This window comes from Lissotriton helveticus, chromosome 3_1 (genome assembly GCF_964261635.1).
Source record: "Lissotriton helveticus chromosome 3_1, aLisHel1.1, whole genome shotgun sequence".
Lineage (NCBI taxonomy): Eukaryota > Metazoa > Chordata > Amphibia > Caudata > Salamandridae > Lissotriton > Lissotriton helveticus.
The window spans coordinates 418,847,079-418,872,010 of NC_136061.1; the positions used below are offsets into that span (position 1 = coordinate 418,847,079).

General features: G+C 44.8%; 1 protein-coding gene across 1 annotated transcript in view; it reads left to right on the top strand.

Moving 5' to 3' along the window:
• The window catches only part of LOC144824568 (cyclic nucleotide-binding domain-containing protein 2-like), a 487,609-nt gene that overhangs the window by 284,588 nt on the left and 178,089 nt on the right, over positions 1-24,932 (top strand). Inside the window, exon 7 of the mRNA XM_078683625.1 lies at positions 2,000-2,151. Coding sequence (XP_078539751.1) covers positions 2,000-2,151 — 152 coding nt within the window. The remainder of the gene's footprint in view (positions 1-1,999; positions 2,152-24,932) is intronic.

Sequence of the window (24,932 nt, forward strand, 5' to 3'; positions counted from 1 at the left end):
CCGCCGCTCTCATTTCATTGGGGAATAAAGCGCAAAACATCAGCAAACTATACGCCACCCCTCAGCTGTTCCATGTGCCTCACTCTATATCTCCCCCACAGCTAGACAGGCTAGTGGGGAAGCTGGGTGGCATCGAGGATGAGAGACCGAGTTCAACATTCTACTGGGTCGCCATCTTGGCCATGCCCCCCAAAACATGTTTTTTTAAAGAAACGTCTCTGTGTTCAATTGAACGTATAAGCAGATATAATTGACAACCTATTTGTTCTTGGTTTCAGAGCCTGCTCAAAAGCCAAAATACATCCATATGCCTCTGTTGTCCCAGGGCTGACCTATTATGACTTTGTAAAGTGAGCACCAAGTTTTTACTTTAGCACTTGACTTTCAGGAAAGTTAGGCGGATTGTGTGAGGTTTACTCAGGGACAATTGTGTGGGGGTTAGAGACTTAAAACACAGTGACATAAAATACAGCTGAAGAAATCGATTGCCAAGCCAATGCTTTGTCCTTATAAGAAAGGTCTTTAAACGACACAAACCACAATACTACTCAAATGCACAGGTAGCAATACAGGAATATCTAAATCCTTGTGAGGACATTAGGCTGGAAATATATCACAAACATTTAGTAATTTGGCTTTTGTCTACAACAAGGTCCACCTTGCAGTTCGCCATTTCTGAACTATGCCTTTCTCTAATATTGAGATGTGTACCTCAGTTCAGTTATATCCCCCTTCCACATCAGCAATCTAGTGTAATTCTGGGCCATTTACTTTGTGTTAGCAGAGTCCCTCTCTCGTGACACACCACAGTAGTGATCGCCAAGCCTAGCCTTCTTATATTCTCAGAGCAGTCCCAGTTGTGATTAGTAAAAGTTGCAGACTTTGGTAAAGTTGCAGACTTTGGACTGATAGACATATGCCCAAGCAAAGCACCCACACCTAAACAAGATGAGAACCCAGCCCCCCAGATTCTATTTGGGAACAAGGCATCCTGGAACATGCACACGTTGGCTGAAGACAGAGGCACTCACCACGGATCTCTTACAGCACCGATCTTCCTCAAAGTCTCCACAATGTAGATGTAGCTTGTGATTTCTTGGTTGGTCCTATCCCTGGGTAGCTCTTCCATTAGACAGCTCCCACTAGGCTCTCATTCGGGCTAACTCATTCTGCAGAGATACATCCTGCAACTCCGTATCAGAAACACAAGTTCTCAGCTCCTCCAGCAGAAAGTTGCAGGTTTCTTGGGTGATTACCCCCTCACATGGTTACGAGCCTGCCTGTTGGATATGCAGTTCTGCATCCCAGGTGATGCTCTGGCTACACCCTTTGGGTGACCACCATGTACCGGCCAATGAAAAGCCTGGCTTCAATGACTTCTAGTTTCAGCCCCTGTTTTATACCATGTTCATGAACAGAGTTTCTATATTACTTGTCATGACTCTCGCACTGGTTTGATACAGTTTAGCAACTTTGTATATCCATCACCACACAGGCCAGCCACTCTTTCTTGTCTTTAAGTGTCAGCCAGATGGGAAGTGAAGCTGTGAGTCTTTTTACTCAGAAAAACTAAAGCATGGGCACAAAGAGAAGAGACACATTGCCAGCCTTCACAACATTTCCCAGGTAACTCCTCCAGGAACTCCAGGATTCCTCTGGTGAAATCCAGCAGATATTCTACCATGGACTTTTCTCCACTGTATGGATAGACAGATTGAAGAAATACTACCAGTAGATTATCTCCCTGATTTACCACTTCCTCCAGAAATCAGAGGATTTTCCATTAACAAACAACTCTACACCATGCCCTGTTACTGAATAAGGGGCATTTCCTATGTTATAATTGATTTAAGTTGAAGAAAATTACACTAGGCAGATTCTTTTCATTGATCTGCCTAAATTCAAGGTAATAACAATGTGGAAATACTGATAAGGATAAATGGTGGTCCGCGAAAGAAAATTGCAAATTTTTTCCTGCTTTCCTCACCCTCTCTTTTAGGAAGTTGCTCTGATACAGGGTTCACATAGAAATGCCACAGTCGTCTGCATGGAGGACACAGAACTGCTTGCAGTAGATAAAGAAGATTTTTTTGCCAATAAGTTAGACGTGGAGCAGGCAAAAGAACTGAAGTACCGTTGTGACTTCTTTAGGTAATTCCTATGATTCTTAACCTATAATCTAACCCCGTCAGAGCTACTTTGTGTGCCATAATGTTGTAGAGGGGTTGTTTAGTGCCATACCATAATTGATGATGTGCAGCAAGACAATGTATTAATGACCATATCCATCCTGCCTTTACCCAAGGAATTCTATACAATCGTACTTTTGTTCCCTTCAAAGACCAAACCATGTTGCATGTTAAGAGTGGAGCAATAGATCATGAGATGAAGGCGCTGCTTGCGAGATGCATTGATTTTGTTGATTCTGAAGAAGTGTAACCTTGATCCCATCTGAGATATTGTATGAGTGCATCATACTCAAGCATAGTTAGCACTCGAATAAATATATTGTAATTAACATCACTAAAAAAGTATAGTATAGCATACCAAATGTATTCCACACAAAATATATGTGTTTAGAATGAGATTAATAAAAGGATGATGGAATACTTACATATTAATGCAAAAGGGATATGCCAATATAAATTTCTCATCATGAGTTTGTTTAACTTGACTGATGTAAAATAAGGGTTAACCCTTTATTGTATAACATGGATTAAAACAGGTGCTTAAGAACTGAAATGTTTGCAATTCTTTATACATGTATTAAAGACTGCATTTATTGAATGTGTAGAGAAGTGCAAGTATTTTGTAACCCTGTGCACATGTTAACTTGCCCAAAGTGTTGGCCTTGTGAAGAAAATGCAGTACATGCACACGTTAGAGACCTAACATGTGAATCCTATTTGACTTTCTTTGCAGAATGTATTTTGCCTTGCATTTTGTTTCCAATACAGCTATGAGGAAGTAGCCTCATAACAGTAGAACAGGCGTGTTTGTTTCTCTAGATAATAAGGTATGAGAATGTAAGATTTGGCAGCAAGAAGCATGGTAACAAGTAAGAAGGCGAGTTCTCATGGGATGAGGAGATGAATGACCAAAGTCGAGTGGATTGTAACTTACTGATGTGGGAAATGTGGTAAAACTATCCAGTTGTAGCGGAGTGATGGAAATTTACAGCAGGAGACCACGTTAGATGCCTACTGTGACTTCAATAGATATTATGCTGAACGTAGAGAGGGACAGGAGTCCTTTTTAAGTTTTCACGGAGAGAAGACCTATACTTTTGCTTATGCAGTTTTATGATACTTGACCCATTATTGGAGTGCCTTCTACTGAAGACTCTGACTGCTGACACCTTTCTACCTTCTGATTATGCCCTTACCCAAATGCTTTCATTTAGGGTTACCCATGCTAAAGTAAAGTAGGGAAAGATAGTGTGCCCATGTTCGGTAAAGAGAATTATTTGATGCACTTTAACCTTCATTTCTTTTTCCTGATTGTCTACATCATAGTTACATACATTTGCTTTGTACTATATAGGGTAAGTCTCTTCAGGAGATTTGGACGTATTCTGATCTTTTTGATGAATATGCTAAGATTGATTTACTTTGACCTGTTACTGAATCTACAATTAAATGCAACTACACTCAGCTGAAGTAGTCGATTGGAGTAATGTGTGGCTCTATTGGTTGCACTGTATTGAGATGCTAACCAGTGATTGTTTTTCCCTTCACTGCTCGCTCTACTAGAAAGGCCCATCCGCTGTAGAAATTTGTGTAAATGGGCTCAGCACTGTCAGATGGTAGCACAGTCAGATGGTTGGTTAGTGAAGTGAATTAGAATTTGACCTAGAAAATCTGGATCCCAAACCTAGTGCTCCTCGCTCAGAATCCAGGATCGAGATGAGGAGAATAGGATTTCGTGTGGTATTTGTGGAAACCGCGATGAAGAAGGAGTAAGTATTAGTAGGGATGTATGTGAGTGAAATGTCTGCTTAGTTTGCAGTACAGTATTGATTGTGTGATGTCTGGCGCAGATGTTGTGAGAGTCGAGTGCATGTGGGTTTAAGCTCTTGAAGTTGAAGTTGTTGTTGGGTCCGACATGACTTAAGATTCCGGGATACATAATAAAGGTGCGAAAGACGCTGTACTGTAATTGTCTGCTAGTGCTTTAGGTGGTTAGTCGTTTACGGCCCAATTGAGATAGGGAACCTTCTCTCACAGCAGAGGAAGGTTAACCACTAACCTTTTACAGCCGGATACAGAGGGAACGATGGTTGATGCTTGTTAACCCATTCCCCGTATATAGAAACACCAGTGAGTATATATGCACCACTCTACAGGTCTTACCACCATAGGGGAAAGGGAAAAAAGGGACAAAAGAAACAATAAAGTTGCAGCCACATAACACAGTATAGGGATGTCTTCGGGAGTTGTAGACCTCACTCTTATGATCCACCCTGTCTGCCCTGTAAGTGAGACACAATACACATATATGAAGTAACCCCCTACACTTCCAAACACAGTGCTTCTCTATGTGTAATGTACTTACTATTAATGCAGCAGCACATCTGCCAGCAGAAAAAGCACAAAAGAGAAAAATAACGAAAAAGGAAAAACAAGTCGATTCCTCCTGGGAATACTCTGGTAAGTGTTTGTAGTAAAAGGAATCAACCACTACTTCATATAGTCAAGTTAGAGGTACTTATCTTACTGCAGATAATCCTCTGGTCGTGTAGAGTGGTTCTGTGCAGTCACAGAAGAATCCTCTTTCTGCCTGGCATCTGCGTATTGAAAAGTACCCTTGTTGCTTTCAGGATTAACATAAAATAGGAAATATCCAGATAAGGGCTCCGAGCCATTTAACAGCTCTGGGGAAACAATGCTGTCCACACAGAAAGGTCACGCTTGCTCTCCTGAGCGCGCAAGGCAATGTATGTCGCTGGGGAATAAACACTTCATTAGCGCTTACCGCTTTTCACTCGGGAGGCTTCTGAATTAGCGGTAGAATCCAACTCGGCTTCAGCGAGTCAGCCTCGTTGTTCTGCAGCCTTCTCCTCACACACTGTAGTCAGTGCGTATGGTGCCCGGGTTCAGAGGGGGTTTAACAATGGTGCTTGACGGCGCAGTGTGGCCGTTTCCTAAGGAATTTTTCTTCCCAGAGTCGAAGACAGCCTCCTTGAAAGCATGAGCTGAGGCGTCTCGATAGTCCAGGTTTCTGCCGCTTGACGGCAGATGCAATACACAAGGGTTCACCAGGAAGGGATTTACTCGAGTGACAACCCCCAAGTAAAACAAGGGCGCGGCTTATGTATTGGCATGTGAGGAGAGACAACCAGCCTCTCCCTTGGACTTATGGGAGATGTAGTTCGACTTTCATGCATTCATCCACACAGTGTTGTCTATGTGTGCTCCTTCTCCCTATCTATGCCTAACCATGACACCTTCGGATGCAAGAGAGAAGTCCTACTTAGTGCAGTCGAACCTTTGCGCAGAAGGGAGACCATACTAATTTAAGTGATTATCCGCTTGTCGAGGTTTAATTTGGGTTCTGGTTTACCAAATAGGCAAATTAGGCAACGGCCTATGGACCCCACTGATTTTGGAGGCCCCTCGACAACTGATCAAACTAATATTGTTTTGATCTTGAAAGAATATTACAATCAAGCTTATTTATATATTGTTTCCAAAAGATAGAGAGAATGAATCAACTCAAAGAAATAAAAACTTTAATTTAAAGACTCTATAGAAAAAATACTGTGTTATTGTAATATACCCATTAGCAACCTAAAGCACATAAACCAGATACATCAGAATCGCATAACAGTTTGTCTCCTATAAGCTCAGCTTCTGGCAGCTGTCAGTTTGTAAAACAAGCCGGTACATTGGGTAATAGAAAATAATTTGAATGGGGGCCCCATAATTTCGACTGCCTAGGGTCCTCCACAGGGTTTAGTCCGGCACTGTTTCATTTTTGAATGAGTGATTCGATCGATACTTTTAGCAGGGCAGACAAGTGTTATTTAACGTTTTTTGTAGAAACAGAAGTGAATGAGAGAAAGAGTGGGAAAAATTGTATTGGAGGGTGAACTGTTGTGAGGAGTCAGAGTAACGTCAGACTGTGCCGTGCAGGATTAGGTCGGTTCGTGTAACGCCGCGCTGGGATTGATCGAAGTATTTCTTGGTTACTGAAGCGCCTATTGGAAATAAAATCGCTGCTGAACTTGAAATTGTTAAATTTGGATTTGAATTGAACTAAGAGATTGGAATATGAGATTTAAGAGCAATAAGAGATATGATATGAGGTGATGTAGGTGTACCTACTAGAATTGGCGAGGAAGCGCCACCGGAGAATACACCAGCTCATTATACGGTGACAAAAGAGGAGCTCCATACTATTAGTTGGCTTAAGAATTGGCACAAAATCATAGAAAAAGAAAGAAGATGCATTGATGTTTCGACACTATGGTACTTTTAATCTGAGAATAATTGATCATTTGAGGGGGATATTATCTGCATTGAAACCATTACCTAGACCTGCAGTTTGAAGCACTTAACACATGGGAACATGCAGCGCATGTAAAGCAATGGAACAGACATTATGGGAAAATGAAGAAAGCAATCAGAGATTTTGCAGATGCCAAGATGCCAGATGGGGTGATCAGCTAAAGAGATGGAGAGTAGACATGATCGAGGGAGCGAGATTATACCCTGACATAACAAGTGAGGGAAATGATGCTGAGAGGAAAAAGGAAAAGAAAAAGGAGAAAGAGGAAAATGTAGACAGTGATAGTGATGCAAGTGACAGGCATGATACAAGTGACAGCCATATGGATGGACTGTTCGCTGAATGTCCACCTCCATACAATCAGACGCAAACGGAAAGTGGGAAAAGTGAGTCTTACTCGTAGTTCTGGAAGTGGTTCAGCACCGATTGCTTCATGTCCTGGTGCTGTATGGGTTATATCAACTGGTGTGACACAGACTGTAGATTTGGGGAATGGTAGCTCTAATTTGGCTTCAATACTTCCGGATGATCCTACAGTACCAATTACTGTCGGACTTACAGTCCCTATGTACAACCCTAATCCTGCAGGAAATGAGTCAGAAAGTGCCTGCTTCTACAGAAGCAAAGGTACCAGAAAGAGGAGCATACAATCAGAGAATACAATTTGGCTCGTTGATTCCAATGAATGCAAGCTCACCGTGTGCAGCCAGTGCAGATCCTTCTCTTTACTACAGAATGGACTTAGACCCATAAGGTCTTTCCTTTCCTGGACTGGCAGGTTCGGATATCCCCGTAGGGGAAACTTCCAAATGCTAGAAATAGTACGCCTCAAGACAGCCCAGTACAAAAGGGAACCTCTGAGAGTTAGCACATATTTGATTTTCAGAATTTAGAGCAATGGTTAAAGGATCATAGCAACAATGATTCGAATGGAAATCAAACTACAAAGTAATTTATGTTTAATTAATTAATAATTAGATGTTAATATTAATTAATGAATTGTAAATTAAATATGTAAATTGTGTAATTACTTTTGCGCGTTTGGTGTGGGGTTTATAGTGGTAAAGGTTGGGAAATAATTTGTGTTTAATACATAGTTGTTAATCAATATTAATTAATTGGTATTTATTTTGGGTAATTGTTTATTTTTTTGTGTGATTTTTACTTTCAAAGGGGTAAAAAGGTGGGTATTAAATAAATGGTACTTACTTTCTAATTAGTTGTTTAATAGAAATAGTTTTTTTTTTAAAATAAGTTTTAATTATGTAATTACTTATTTTACAGTTTAATTTAGGTGTGTGTTGTGGGGATTAAACGGTTAAAGTGAGGGAAGTTAATCAACTTTTATTCGCTTTACTTTTTTTAATTAATAATATTTCTTTAATTGGTAAATAATTATGTTATTTATGGAAGTACATTTTTAAAAATGTAGAAGTGTGTTGTGATTTGTTTGGTGTTATAGGGTAGGAAATAAAAGAAACACATGTAATCATTTATGTTTTTGTTTCTAAGTATTTTCTAGTTAATTTTTTTTATTTGTTTGAGGTTTATTTTTTATTTTTTTTATATAATATTTGAATGTATTTGTCATATGTGGTGTTGTTGCAGGGTTTCTGTACTCACACAGAACTGTGCACAGAGGAGTGGAACCTCGGCAAATGAGGGTGTCCCAAAACTTACCTTAGCAACCAACTCACCCCTTACCGAGCTAGCTACAGTGTCTCATCGGACATATCAAACTTCCAATGTTTAGACAAACCAGAACATGAACTTACAGTACCTCAGGGTACGTGGGACTCATGAACACTCTTTCGTTATATTATCATTACAAACCAGAACATGGAGTAAAGAAGACACATGTGCATTTGAAATGTTTATTTACTAATGCCGTCTTCTCAGGCGCAGTATCTTAGATAATACAAGTATACTTATTATCAGTAGCAAAATTATCAGCATAGTTACTAAGACATAAAAAGCGAATGGTGACAGCATGTTAACATGCTGTAATGAATAAGAGTTAACAACACTTATATCTCACCCTCCCTAACACATATATTATATTATTAGCTAAGAAGGTCTCTTTGGGTTGTTTTAGGGCGGGCCCATACCTTAGTGTCCTAGCATGAAGGAATCACATCAGCATACACCAGCTCTCTCTGCATGTGCACCGCATCAAGTGTGTTAACAATTCTCGTGCAAAGCAATATCAATCCCGCCTCAAGCCCAAGTTGGCAAAGGCTGCACTTGTGTTATGACTATGAAGGCGTGGAGATCAGACCTCATAACAATACCATATCGTGTTGCTCCTGAAACTTCAGCACTCTCCGTGCAGACATGGTTTATTAAACAAAACTGATATCAGAGCAATAACATATTATTCTCACATACACCACGGCAAACCACTAGGTTGAAAGCTAAGTCAACAATTAAGGGTCGTGTGCAGAAGTTGCAAGAAAGGAAAAATGGCGTTTAAATCTCAAATGTACCTATGCTAACTTAACACGATATAAGGATATATAGGAGCTATACAACACCCCCCCATGATCCGAGAACGGACTAAATAAGATAACAGAAGTGCCATCACATGAGAGCAGAATCCAACAATAAACGAGCATGAATAAAAATTCAATTATAAAAACTAATGCTAAAAAATAGCCCACAAGTATAATGTGGCTCAAGCCAATAGGCAAGCAAAAATAAAATGTCTTGACCAAAAAGTCAATAAAATCAAGGAAATGCTATCAATCAGCATGTCAATTTGAGGCAGTGTTTATGATAAGACTGTATATGAAAAATAAGCTGCAACAGCCTCCAGGAGGAAGTCACTGTCCTCATCCGAAAACAGTTCAGCCATCCAATTTAAAAGATGAAAGGAACATACGTGATCTCCCAGCACCGGATCCTCTATAACCATCAGAGGACAGCTCGGTGGGTTTTCAAGAAAACTTCGTTCCAAGAAATTTTGCGCTGCCGACAACACATCCCAGGGACCCATTAGTCCATGTGCCACCGCCAAGGCCATAATCCTTTCGTCAGAACAAACCAACTCGTGAGCAATGATAGGACTCATCAGTTGATCAAAATCGACGTCAGAAGAAATCGGTCCGCAGAGACACAAATCAATGGCCCAAAGGAAATCACAGGTCAGGCAGCGAAATACAGGCTGGACACAGGTGAAATAGGAGAACCGAAAAGATAATCTAAACGCCGTGCTTAGAGTCGCCAACGGCAGTGTGCCATAATAATCAAGCATTCGGTCGCGAAACCGCGTCAGTAGCAGTTGAGCGTGGTCTTGCACAGGAAGGGCATCCATATTTAAAAAGGCAGAAAACCACCAAAGCGCCAGCCGCTAATGCAAGTAAAAACGGGAACCCTCCAAATAAGGATGAAAAAATAGAATGGAAGAAGGCAGGGATGACTCCAAAAATCTTCTCAAAGGAAGTCACGAGACCACCGCTAACAACTTTAAAAAAATGTGCTAGGCCCGTTGTGGAGGATGCGTTAAAGATAGAACGAACCATGGCTCCGAAATGCAAAGGCAAATCAGTATTTAAAAGAGCCTGAACCTCCGTACGGGTGTTAGCAATGTGAAGCACGAAAGTTTCACGGGCCGAGCTCAAGGCCACCTCTTTCTGGGACAATAGAGCTCTTATTCTAGCCATGTCGCTGAATTCTGCTCCCAAGGTCGGTATCTGTGGCCAAATGGAAGACTCCCTATGTTCACGTGTGGGAGGATAAAGAACATTTCTGCAGCAAATAACTCGCTCACTTACTGTTACTATGAAAGCTATACCTTTAATTAACCCACAACAGTTTTCATTATTGAGCATTAAATAACTACCATTCTCTAACAATTTAAACGTGGGGATGATAGCAGGAACTGGCGTGCCCTGTAAAACGCAAGCCATATTCGGTCGGTCCTTGTTACATGAACCGTGTAACTGTATGTGTCTGCACATTAAAGAATGATCTGGCGTCTCAGTACACTCATCCCCTGTTAGATAAACCTCCTGTTCATCCTTGAAACATCTGTATGTGTATGGGAGTGACCAGACCTCATGAAGAAAACCGCTACCTAAGGGTTCAAAACGACCTATTGGCACATATTTCATACAATTTGAAAACTTATATAAAGCAAAAGGCAGTGTTATTAAACCGTGGATAAGCCACGTAGCAGCAGTGGCTTCTGCCACAGAAAAAGGTAAAGATTCCAACCTTTCAATATGTAGCATAGAAAAGGAAGCATCACGCATTGAAAGCAAGCGTTGTTTGTCTGTCAAATTAAACGGTGCAAATAAAGAGGAAACGTTCATGTATCCCCAGGGAACTTTACCCATTTTCAGAGTCTGAAGTGTCCATGCAAACTGCATGATTGACCGTAATTGATTTTGACCATGGTATAATACAGACACTTCATCATGTACAATATCAACAACAGACGACACAATATTATCTAATGTGTAAATTCTAGAGGAAAGCACGTTAATGCTATTGTCAACAACTCCAAGCACTTTCTCAAGATTCGCCTGATCAATAGCCCTAAGGCGTGAAGCAGCCTCAATCTGTGACAGTTTCCAAATTTCATTGTAAACCCCATATAACCACCTTTTCGACCTGCCACTAGCTGGGCCTTTAATGAAATCATTCAAATCCACGTCTGCATTCAGTTTGGAAAGGTGATACTTAACCGCAGGTAAAGTTGAATGTTTCAGCCAAGCTTGACACAACTTGCCCACAGAGTAAGAGGTGACAGTATGACTCAAATCAAATCGGGGATCAGATCTAACAGTCTTAAAACCGTCAGTTATATTTAAAAATCTTTTTTGGCAAGAATCAGCACTACGGTGCCAAAGCAGCCAACCCTTAGGATTCATACTGGAAATGTTAAAGGAGGAATTAAGAAGCAGAGCCTGTATATCTTTAATGGACAATTGAGTAAAATTACTCCAATCCTCATATTCCTCCAACTCCGGGAAAGACGGGGTGTTCAACCTTTTAGATGTAGCCAATCCAAAGCATGTGGTCTGGGAAATGGTTTCATTTAAAAACAACATATGATTCGGGATGAGACATGCACGGTGCAAAGCCTCAGTGCCTCGTACCTGCCAGGCCCTTGAACCCCAAACCGATTTAAGGTCTATTGTTTCCTTCCACAACTCATAGCCCCCAGTAACTAATTGATCTAGGAAGGCCTTTGAATACAACAATTTTGTATCGGTAAGTCTAACCTTGGACAGTGGCTGTTTGTGAAATTTAAAATAAAAGGACTCGGGATTGGACTGATTAAAGTCAGTGAAATAAGTATACTTTTTAAGAAACGTTCCTGAACTCCCTTGTGTAGGTGCTGGGCAATGTTCCCACTGAGTAAAATTAACAGCATCCCTTCGGGAAGATGTCTTGTGTAAGAAGTGATTGCCATAATGTTGGTAACAGAACAATTCACCATAATTAGCAGATTCTAAATATAAATCCTCAGCATCAAAAGCAGCATAGTACTTTAAATCAGAAAACAAACTTTCCACAGCATTAACATCCCAATCATCAGAACGAATGTTTTGTTTCACCACATCCCCCATATTCACTCTAAGTACATTAGGAACATTAACGACTTCCGTTGGGCCATGAATTTGAAACCGAACTGCATCCCACGCGATTCCATCCAGAACAGGCCATGCTGTGATGTTAACCAAAGTCAAGTCTCTTTTTAATCTGTGTGTAGAATGTGAAGAGGAAAGTGGGGCCAAAGTTCCATTTAAGTGAGTAATGCAAGTTCTCTCCTCGACATAGTGTCCATTCATGATTCGAAAAAAATAAAACACAAAACCAATTGACATAAAAAGGTAAACCGAAAAAAGGACCAGCCAAATGTATGTCCAAGGAGGTATCAAAAAATGTTTTTTAAACAGGCTAGCATATACTGCAATTTGAGAGGGTTTTTTCGAGGCAAGGGAAGCAGAGTCAAATGAAAATCTGGATTCCGTGGTTAAACGAGCTTGCAGGTCAGGCATGGACAAATCAGTGGGGTATGTATAGTCCAACTCATCAACGTTAGTTCCGGGTAAATTATGTAATAATGGACTGGAAACAGCAGGTAATTCGATGGCCACTTCAGGTTCAATATTAGAAGCAGTGGGCATAATTGAATTTCTCACAATGGAAGGACAGGAAACAGCTGGTGTCATGCTAAGAAGAATCGGCCACTCTGTGTATCTTGACATTGTCAATAGAAATAAACCTGTTTTCCTTACGACCTGGAAGTGGTGGTAAAATGACTGTTCTTGTGCCCTTCACTCCAAGCACTGGGACTGGAGCTCGATAGGAGGGACCAAACTCTTTCTTGTTGTCGATCTTCTCTCGAACCAGTTCTCCAACTTGGGGTAGCCAGCCAACTACCGGGATCTGCAACGCATCATCCGATGTGGAGGGCAAATGTTCCTTTGCAAGACTGTCTCTGGTCTTTTGTAGATTCTGTAAAACATTGCAATGTTCATCTGCGTCAAAGGAAGTGGCGCGAACCACAGAGTCTAGACCGTCAAGGTCAGGGACGTACATCTTGATGCCAAAGAGCATTTCGTATGGGGTCCGCCCACCCAGAGACCTTCTAGGGAGATTATTAAGAGCACGCTGCACGCCATAGAGGTGAGCCAGCCAGTTTCTGCCAGTGCCTATAACTCGGGCTGTCAAAGATTGCTTTAAATCACGGTTCATTCGTTCAACTACACTATTACCCTCAGGTCTGTAGGGTGACGAAAACTTGACTTGGACCCCCATCGAAGTCATGGCATCCTTATACGCCTTAGAGGCGAAAGCCGGACCCTGATCCGAATGGAAGGTACCACAGGCAAAAATCCCTATAAAGATACGCAAATCTCTAATGACAGTCCGTGAATCAGCGCTGCGATGTGGCCATACCCACACAAAGCGTGTGCATGAGTCAACTGCTACTAAGATGTACTTATATGCAGTATCAGATGAAAAAGGACCGCAGTGATCTAAATAAACACAGCCTAGCGGTTTATTAGAAATGTACAACTGAGTCTGTGGCGGACGCGTAGCAGTTGAAGGTTTAATCTGCTGGCATATGTCACAAAGAAGGACATAATCACGCGTCTGTTTGTACAGTCCCCGCCACCAGAAACGTAGTTGTAATTGCGTTACAGTGGCCGAGACGCCCGCATGCGCAGACGCCACACCTTCATGAGCCGCTGTAATCAAGTCTGCTCTGCGATCCGAGTTGGGAATCAGCCGTTCCCCAACATCAGGAATTGTCACAAAAGGAACCTTTTCGGGACTTAAGTGGTATTTATACTTCGAAGGGAATCCCGCAGGATGTTTACTTCCCTTCTCAGAGGCAGCAATCGCTGCCAAGATGTCGCTATCAATCTTGGTTTTAGACCTAGTAACTGCTGCAACTAAGTATGTAGATACTGCTGATTTCGCTGCTTCATCAGCAAGCGAGTTGCCAACAGCGTGTACTCCTACGCGCTGATGACCGAGAGTATGAATAACAAAAACGAGTGGCAACTTAGCCTTAAGCTCTGCCACTCGAACCCAGATCATTTTATGTTTTATTGTGCTACCCTTGGAATCATGAAAATCATTTTGAATCCAAAAGAACAAGTTTTCATTGTAAGACTGGACACAGTAGTAAGAATCACTCACAATTAGAGTAGTAACACTTGGATCTGCGTACTCTAACGCTAGTAATAGAGCACGAAGCTCTGCCAATTGTGCGGTGCAGTCGCCCAGGGGCAACGTGTGTACCTCCCTGGAAATGAACTCATCATTCAACATAGCACCGACCACAATGGCGCATGCGGAAACGTAGGCATGTTTAGAGCCATGCGCAACCTGCGCCGACCCATCAGTGTAAATGATGCAATGGAAGTCCTCCAAAGGTCGCATAGCCAGAGGAGCAGGATGAACGAATTCATACTGCAAGTACTCTTGCGACCGTAAGGAGGCGTCAAAAATAAACATGACATCCGTGGATGACAATGACGCAGCCCACTGAATCCACCGAGGGTGCAAAGCTTTTGAATTTGGTACACTGGTTTTCGTGACTGCCTCCAAATGAGGACAGGGTGTTACCACTAGCATGCGTTTCCCCTGAGACAGTGCTCGTTCCTTAAGAATTGCCATCTGTACAGCAGTTAAAACCTTTTCCACTGTGGGAAACCGCAACTCAGCCGAAGTGTACAAGTGTGACTTGTAAGCAATAGGTACTGTGTCACCTTCATTAAAAGTGAGGTATGTGAAACCCACCGTCCCAGGAATTATTCTTATTACCAGGTTGGTGTGGTTATCACGAGTCAGTAAATATTTAGAAGCGAGCAGATCAGCCTGCAAGGATTGCAAAATGGCTGAATGCTCAGGCAGCCAGCATGATTTTGAGAAAGTTGGTTGTATCAAAGCATACAAAGGCTTGATACGCTGGGCATATTCCGGAATGTAAGTTCTGCCGAAATTCAAGAAACCCAGCAAAGACTGTAATTTTTTCAGTGTTGTAGGAGCGCGCAATTGTGCGCATTTCTCCAAGAAGTGAGGAGCCAAACCTCTACCTTCATTGTTCAGCTCATAGCCGAGGAACAACACCGTGTGTTCTGCAATGTGCGATTTTGCAAAATTAAATTTGTAACCCATATCAGCAAAGGTACAAATTATGGAATTCACTCGACACAGATGCATCCAAATCTCGTCGTCTGTGAGATAAATATCATCTACATAAGAACATGCATCTGGATCGATTCCCTCCAACAGAGTGACTATTCTGGAGGTGAAGACTCCAGGACTATTTTTGTAGCCCATTGGGAGTCGCCGGAAGCGTTTCTGCACCCTAGCGGACGTAAAACTTGTCCACTGGGAGCTAAAGTCATCCAGTCTGTGGGCATAAAAACCATTGGAAATGTCAAGCGTTGTCTTGAAACGCTTACGCACTAGACTATCCACTAGGGCAGAGCCGTGAGTATTCTGTACTGCACAGTTACGGCAATGCGAGTTCAAATGCCGGTAATCCAATACCAAACGATATGATCCGTCAGGTTTGGTCACAGTAAAAAGGGGATTATTCATTGGTGACACACACGTTTCTATAACTCCCTGATATTCCAATTGTTCAAGGATTTCTGCGACGGCTGCTTTTGCTTCACGCCGAATGGGATATTGAGGCTGAGGCTGCGGCTCAGACCGCAAAGGAATTTCGTGGCAAGGGGACAATTTGTCCCAACCACATTGGTTGCGGTAGAGAGCCGGTGCAAGAGCCCGAGCCCACTCTTCTGCAAAATGCTGCGCATGCTCAGTCGAGACAGTGTGCGCGAAACTGGGAAGGATCACCTCCTCCCCTCGCGGCGCTGCGAGCACAAAAGGTGGGGGCCAGTCAGCCTCGGAAAGCAAAATGTCGTACGTAGACGAAAGGTTCTCCCAAAACACCCCCCTGACAGTACGCTGTATGTCACCTTCAATTAACAGGACAATTTCAAAAAGTCTTTCAGGGGGAGCTAATCTCGTATCGGCTGTTTCTATTACAACAAACACTTCAGTCGCTGTCACCCTCAGTAGTGGACGGAGCGCCTCTCTGACTATGGTATTCTCCGCCGCGCTGTCCAGCAAGGTCAGAGCCCACGTCAGATTCCGAAGCCGCGTTCTCACTATCTGTGGCATATCTATGCGCTGTTAAGGCTGCAACTTTCTTTTTCGCAAACTGCGGACGCTTAGGCGTAGAATCCTCCTGCTTCACTGCGCCGTCCGTCTGGCGGGACTGACCACGTCCTTGTTGGCCACCACGTCCACGTCCACCCCCTCCTCCTCCACCGGTCTTCGGGGCCGATGTTTCCTGAAAGGAACGAGGAGAGCGTTGATCAGAACCCTGAAATCGATCAGGTGATTTAATCATCGCGCGATCGCGCAAATCATAAACTTTTTCTGTCGGCGCAGGTGCTTGTACTGCAGGAAAAGAATCCTGAGTCTGTGTATTCTTCTTCCCCTGTGTCTGTTTCTTAGGCCAATTTTGTTTTTTGGACTTGGGCTGGACATCTGTCACTGCAGATTGTCCCTGAGGTTGTTTTTTCTCCTTTACTGGAAAATATTTCAGACCTCTACTTGTGCGGCCAATTGTCTTATAAGCGGCCACCACAATCTTTGCTAACTGGCGGGGTTTGTCGGCATCGGGCAGAGCAGCCAAAGCATTCGACACCTGAAAGTTAACTGCATCTCCTTTAACATTGGAGAGAATGAGATCACTTACAATCTCAAAAGAACCACACAGGCGCATACCCAATTCAACCGCTGCCTCTGGACCGTGATCATTCTGAACACGTCTAATGATTTCAGGAAGGGCAGTCATAGACGGGGTGCCGAAGCACCTTGTATAAACTGCCGCAAACGTTTTTCCCCAGCTTTCACAGTCAACAAGTTCAGGAGTGATATCCTTCGGTAGAGTAATCGTTAACATTCTATGTTTATCAGCAGGAGTAGAATTCGGAAAAACCGCCTCCAGTTGATCAAACTTCTCTGCTAGCCAGAATGGGAAGTCATCGTTGTCAACTGGACGCGCACCAAAAACCGAATTAACCATCACTGGATTGAGACGCATTCCGCCTCGATCCACGGGAGAGGCCGCACCCCCCTGGGGACCACCAGGAAGATGTCGACCGATGTATTGCACTAAAGCACGAATCACGGAAATGGAAACAACATGTAGCCTGCGAATTTCTGCTAGGGTACAAGCCCCGTGATTCGGGTGCGGGGTAAAGCCACCCAACGCAGGCCAATTTGTACCTGGAATTGAGAGTGGACCTAACCTCGCAGCGGACAAAGAGTGGGGGAGGGCGCCATCAAACCAAACTCGATGCTGCCAATGATCAATAGGTATTTCCAATGCCCTGTACGGCGTATACTCAGCCGGGACATCCGAGGCGGTGTAGGAGTGGAACAAACCAGAATTAGCGTCCACAGCCGGAAACGTAACCCAAGAGTAAAACAACTCGTAAGGAAACGCCCGATCTGCACATACCACGAAAATCACAGCCATCCCATCTACTGGGACCTGGTACGTCTGAAGATGGTTGCGAACCGCTACGCGACTATGCTGCGCAATAGCCACCGCCGCCATGACAACACTGGAAACAAGAAAACACAAAGAATACTTTGTAGCACAACTGGGTAGTAATTCAAAGAAACCGTTTAAGAAAGAATCAAGCTTGAATAAAGACCTATTTCAAAAAATAGGTAGGTTTCACCGACACCCCGTTTTCCGGAAACGGATGTGAAGGGGTTAAGGCATGAACGATAAACTACTCGAGTGTCATGATATAAGACCACCGAAACCGTTGGGCGCCATGTTGCAGGGTTTCTGTACTCACACAGAACTGTGCACAGAGGAGTGGAACCTCGGCAAATTAGGGTGTCCCAAAACTTACCTTAGCAACCAACTCACCCCTTACCGAGCTAGCTACAGTGTCTCATCGGACATATCAAACTTCCAATGTTTAGACAAACCAGAACATGAACTTACAGTACCTCAGGGTACGTGGGACTCATGAACACTCTTTCGTTATATTATCATTACAAACCAGAACATGGAGTAAAGAAGACACATGTGCATTTGAAATGTTTATTTACTAATGCCGTCTTCTCAGGCGCAGTATCTTAGATAATACAAGTATACTTATTATCAGTAGCAAAATTATCAGCATAGTTACTAAGACATAAAAAGCGAATGGTGACAGCATGTTAACATGCTGTAATGAATAAGAGTTAACAACACTTATATCTCACCCTCCCTAACACATATATTATATTATTAGCTAAGAAGGTCTCTTTGGGTTGTTTTAGGGCGGGCCCATACCTTAGTGTCCTAGCATGAAGGAATCACATCAGCATACACCAGCTCTCTCTGCATGTGCACCGCATCAAGTGTGTTAACAATTCTCGTGCAAAGCAATATCAATCCCGCCTCAAGCCCAAGTTGGCAAAGGCTGCACTTGTGTTATGACTATGAAGGCGTGGAGATCAGACCTCATAACAATACCATATCGTGTTGCTCCTGAAACTTCAGCACTCTCCGTGCAGACATGGTTTATTAAACAAAACTGATATCAGAGCAATAACATATTATTCTCACATACACCACGGCAAACCACTAGGTTGAAAGCTAAGTCAACAATTAAGGGTCGTGTGCAGAAGTTGCAAGAAAGGAAAAATGGCGTTTAAATCTCAAATGTACCTATGCTAACTTAACACGATATAAGGATATATAGGAGCTATACAACAGTGTGCGCTTACGTTCTTTGGACAAACTTTGGAAACACATAATACAACTGTCCGGCTGTGAAAGCTGCACCGCCATTGGAATGTTAATATGGAGCCGCAGAGGCACAGAACTGTTAGCTGCCTCATTGCAGTCACAGCGGACCCCTAAAATATACTGGTTTGTGATGTCAGAAGCCCACTGAAGGGTTAATATTAATAAGGAAAATTGGCAAAGCGGAACAAACCCACTGGAGGGTTGGAACTTTCAAATAGCCCTACAAATCCCAGAGTGCACGGCGTAAAATGAACTCACCTGTGTCATCCCACAGGAAGGATATAATTGCTGTGCTCTGCTTATGTCCCGCGATGCCTGAAATGCCTGTGATCAAGAGCCAGGAGGCTAGAAACGCGTTAGGCGATATGGAATTCTGAACATTATGGGCCAGTTTTTGCTCCTGCAAACAAATAAAACTTGGAAAAGTGATCCGCAGTGGTGTGCGCTTTCGTACTTTGGCTAAACTTTGGAAACATGTATATATGTATACTTTATTATGTTTGTGTGTTTAAGTTTTTAAAATATGTTTATTTGTTCTATTTTGTTGAAATGTATATTAAATGTAATTTATTTTTGTTAAAATTAATTTTATTATTTAATATATTTAGTATTTATTATTTTATTGTTTATATATATAAAAATCTATACATTTATACAACTATATTTTTTACATCAATATTTTTGGACTGACCAGTTTAAGTATAGGGAGTCGATATTTTGTAGTCTATATTTTTTCATCAATATTTGTACATCGATATTTGTGACATCAATGTTGTGTCAGTGAACCTCAAATAGATACCTACCAACAGAATGAACTGTTATTCATGAGTAAAGATGTCACGAGAAGAGCAAGACAGGGTCACGAGAAATTATCTCAGTTAGATCAGTAATTTGATGCAAATTTAAAACGAACAAAGACTTTGCAGGAAAATCACAGACTTGCCTTTAGTGATCAAGATATAGAGGAACTGTGATTCCCGGATTGAAGACCCAAATTCAAGAGCTAGTTCTAACCCTTTGAATTTGGAGCACATAAGATAAAAGGGAAGAAAGATGGGCAAAAAGAAATGGTTCTAAAAGAACAATGGGAGAACCTCCTCCTTTGTGGGAAACGGGAATGGGTATCAAAACTTTTCTCTGGCGGAAGTGCTGAGTGAATGATGTGCATGTACCTTGGAGTAGAGGTGACCTTGCAGCCGTTACAAATGACTTCCAGAATGAATGAATGTATGAAGGCATTTATATAGTGCACAGCTACTCAACAAGCGTGTCCCAGCACTTCTCAGAGACTGAGAGTGAAGCCTACAGAGTGGTACAAACAGGTTGATCGATTTGTGAAAATCTTGAAGTTGTTGTGGAAATTGTGATTCCTAGTGATTTATGGTTAGCATGTAAAATAGCTAAAGAGTACCCTGAAGGTGAGTCTGAGAGAGAGCCAGTGACACATGGTCCGTCACCTGTAGTGATGAAAAAGTACGAACAGGTGATAACCTGTTTGAAAGCATAGGTGCCTCAGCAGGATATTGATTGGGTAAAGATTAGTAGGACAACTCAACCACCAAAATAAATTATTCATGCCTTTTATGAACGATTGTTGCAGGCATTTAACCAGTCAGTATAGTAGGATGAGCACTCTAGGATATGGTACAGTTTGAATCCCAATTTGAAACTTGGTTGAGACCTGAGATTAGTATGATGATACAGCAGCATTTGATCATTTTGTAGAATAAATCTGTCGACGAAATCCTGCAGTACGTAAAGTACTATTGTGATGAAAGTGAAATGAGTCATAAAAAGCTGAAGGAGAAATTATTGGTGGCACTGATGAAAGCAAGTCAGCAACAGCCTTATGTGGGGAATACAAGTAAAATGCAGGGAGTCCATCGTTCTGGGAATCTGATGCAGAAAAGTGGAGGATTTCAGGGACACGGAGGGAGAAGAGGTATTCCTATAGATCCCAAGATGAGAGAAGATGTTGCTAAGTTTTTTTGTTTTTTTTTACTTGGTCAAGCACAAAAAAAGAAGTTCTCATGTTACAGTTATGCATATGGTCATTTACATTACATGTCCGGACAATCACATTGCCATATCAGTATACAGTACTCTACAATATCCAAAATATTACAGACTCATTTGATACACAGAAAAAGAGGGTATACTTAGGAGAGCAGGTACCAAGTTTGTAAAAAAAAAACGTTCACATGACTTGTTCAGCAACAGGTCCACCTTCCCCTCCCCGTTTCAACAGTTCACTGGGGTATAAAAAAGGATCCCGTACTTTGCAATTACACATCCTTTTCCAATCTATAATCAATCCACAGTGTGCGTGGATTCTAGAAATTTGTACTAGTGGTTCCCAGAAATTCCTTGCTACCCCATTTCATTGCTATACACCTCTTTGCTAGCAGAAGTGCTAGTGCAAGGAACTTACGTCTACAAGCTAGCTTGATCTTGTACATGCCCAGTAGACACGTTTGGGGTGTATTAGGTATCAGTTCTGCCAACATGGTAGTAAGTGTATTGGTTTTCTCTGCCCAGTAAGAATGAAATCGCAGGCATGACCAGGCCACATGCAAGAAATCCGCTGCGGGAGCTCCACATCTGCAGCATTTTTCATCGTCCCTCAGCCCATATTTATGGAGTTGTGCAGGCATGTAACACACTTGATGGAGAAACTTAAAGTGTATAATTTTTAGATTGCAGTTAGAAGTCAGTATTTGAAGTTGCGTGCATCTGTAATCCCATTGCTCTGCACCCCCGCGCCGCACGGCCACCAGCTGCTGCGTGTGCCTCCTCGCTGCCCCTGCTGCCGCCGTGTGACCACGCCCCCTGCCACCGAGCGGCGTGGTCTCCTGCGTGATAGCGCTGCACTCCTGTACCCCTTTTTTTCTGCTGTGTGCCCCCTGACTGTTGAGTAGTTATCTTGTGCATTTGTGGTCTTTATTTTGTTTTTTTGTACTGTGCTCGTTGTTTGCCGGTCCCCCTGTTTAGCGCTGTCCTCCCTGCCCGCTTCCCGCCACCGCCGCTAACCACGCCCACTTTTCTTCTGTACCCTCCCCGCTCCCGCCTCCCAGCTGCTCCGCCCTCCCTCGCACTTGGCCATATATGGCGACCGTGCGACGCAGGTGAGTGTGTCCTATTCTAGGACACCCCCGCGCCGCACGGCCACCAGCTGCTGCGTGTGCCTCCTCGCTGCCCCTGCTGCCGCCGTGTGACCACGCCCCCTGCCACCGAGCGGCGTGGTCTCCTGCGAGATAGCGCTGCACTCCTGTACCCCTTTTTTTCTGCTGTGTGCCCCCTGACTGTTGAGTAGTTATCTTGTGCATTTGTGGTCTTTATTTTGTTTTTTTGTACTGTGCTCGTTGTTTGCCGGTCCCCCTGTTTAGCGCTGTCCTCCCTGCCCGCTTCCCGCCACCGCCGCTAACCACGCCCACTTTTCTTCTGTACCCTCCCCGCTCCCGCCTCCCAGCTGCTCCGCCCTCCCTCGCACTTGGCCATATATGGCGACCGTGCGACGCAGGTGAGTGTGTCCTATTCTAGGACACCCCCGCGCCGCACGGCCACCAGCTGCTGCGTGTGCCTCCTCGCTGCCCCTGCTGCCGCCGTGTGACCACGCCCCATGCCACCGAGCGGCGTGGTCTCCTGCGAGATAGCGCTGCACTCCTGTACCCCTTTTTTTCTGCTGTGTGCCCCCTGACTGTTGAGTAGTTATCTTGTGCATTTGTGGTCTTTATTTTGTTTTTTTGTACTGTGCTCGTTGTTTGCCGGTCCCCCTGTTTAGCGTTGTCCTCCCTGCCCGCTTCCCGCCACCGCCGCTAACCACGCCCACTTTTCTTCTGTACCCTCCCCGCTCCCGCCTCCCAGCTGCTCCGCCCTCCCTCGCACTTGGCCATATATGGCGACCGTGCGACGCAGGTGAGTGTGTCCTATTCTAGGACACCCCCGCGCCGCATGGCCACCAGCTGCTGAGTGTGCCTCCTCGCTGCCCCTGCTGCCGCCGTGTGACCACGCCCCCTGCCACCGAGCGGCGTGGTCTCCTGCGAGATAGCGCTGCATTCCTGTACCCCTTTTTTTCTGCTGTGTGCCCCCTGACTGTTGAGTAGTTATCTTGTGCATTTGTGGTCTTTATTTTGTTTTTTTTGTACTGTGCTCGTTGTTTGCCGGTCCCCCTGTTTAGCGCTGTCCTCCCTGCCCGCTTCCCGCCACCGCCGCTAACCACGCCCACTTTTCTTCTGTACCCTCCCCGCTCCCGCCTCCCAGCTGCTCCGCTCTCCCTCGCACTTCGCCATATATGGCGACCGTGCGTACGTGCAGCGTTGATGCGCAGCGGGCGCGCCGATTGTGCGCCGAAGGCGCGCCAAAGGTAAGCCCGTCTGTGCCCGTCCGCACCTGGACCGCGCCCAGCGCCGGAACCCCTGGCCCCCGCAGACCCCAGCCCACCCGCCGGACGTACGACGCCGCCACCCTCAACGCACTCAACGCCGGCCGAACCCCTGGATGTTACCGAGCCACCCCGAGACGCACCCACGGACCCTTCAGCTGCCGCTCCTGCAAGTTCACCTGCATCCGGACCTGCACTACACCCGCACCCACCAAGACGGACAACAACAGCAGCCACCTGAAGTGCATCCTGCTCAACACCCGCTCCGTCCACAGACACGCCGTCGAGCTCTGGAACCTGCTCGACACCACAGACCCAGACGTCGCCTTCCTCACGGAAACCTGGATGAACGCCTCCTCAGCGCCCGACATCGCCATCGCCCTCCCGGACGGCTACAAGATCATCCGGAGAGACCGCGTCAACCAGACAGGAGGAGGCATCGCCATCATTCACAGGAACACCATCCGCATCACGACCAACACCGACGACACCATCGCACCCGCCGAACACCTGCACTTCCAGATCCACGTCAACCCCAAGACCACCCTCAGAGGCACCCTCATCTACAGACCCCCGGGACCACGCACACAATTCAGCGAGGACATCGCCGACTTCATCAGCCCGCTCGCCCTCCCCTCAGCCGACTACATCCTCCTCGGGGACTTCAACTTCCACCTGGAGAACAACGACGACCGCAACACCACCACCCTGCTGGATAACCTTGCAAACCTGGGACTCAAGCAACTGGTGACCACCCCCACCCACCTCGCCGGACACACACTCGACGCCGTCTTCTCATCCAGCAAAGACATCGCCTTCAGCCACGCCACAGGACTCCAATGGACGGACCACAGCTGCGTCCACTTCACCTTCAGAAGAACGACGATCCACCACCACCAGCAACAGGTTGCCCGAAGAAGCTGGAACAAGATCACAGCCGACCAGCTCGCCGCTTCCCTGAGTCAGCACCCTCCCGCCAGCTCAGCGAACCCCAGCCAGGCCGCCGACAACCTCACGAAGTGGATCAGCAACTGCGCGGACGAACTCGCCCCTTTGAGGACCCCGCCTAGCAGACCCGGCAGCAAGAAAGCCCCATGGTTCACCGACGAACTCAAGAGCTCCAAGAAGAACTGCCGAGCCCTCGAGAAAGTCTGGAGAAGGGAACCAACACCGGACAACATGACCACCCTCAAGCTTGCCACCCGGAAGCACCACCAACTGATCAGCGCCACCAAGAGAACTGCATTCAAGGACCGGCTGGACAACAACGCACACAACTGCAAGGAACTCTTCAACATCGTGAAAGAGCTCTCCAACCCCAACGCCGGAAACAACGACATCACCCCATCGCAAGACCTCTGCAACTCCCTCGCCTCCTACTTCCACAACAAGATCGCGGACATACACAACAGCTTCAGCATTCAACCATCGTACACAACGACCGCAGCAACGCCGCCCACCACCACCCTCCGCGCCTGGACTCCGATCAGCACCGATGACACCGTCCGCATAATGAACTCCATCCACTCCGGATCTCCGACCGACCCCTGCCCTCACCACGTCTTCAACAAGGCCGACACTGTCATCGCACCCCACCTGCGGGACATCATCAACACCTCCTTCGACACCGCCACCTTCCCGGAGGGCTGGAAGCACGCCGAACTCAGCGCTCTACTAAAGAAACCAACAGCGGACCCCACCGAACTCAAGAATTACCGCCCCATCTTGCTCCTCCCG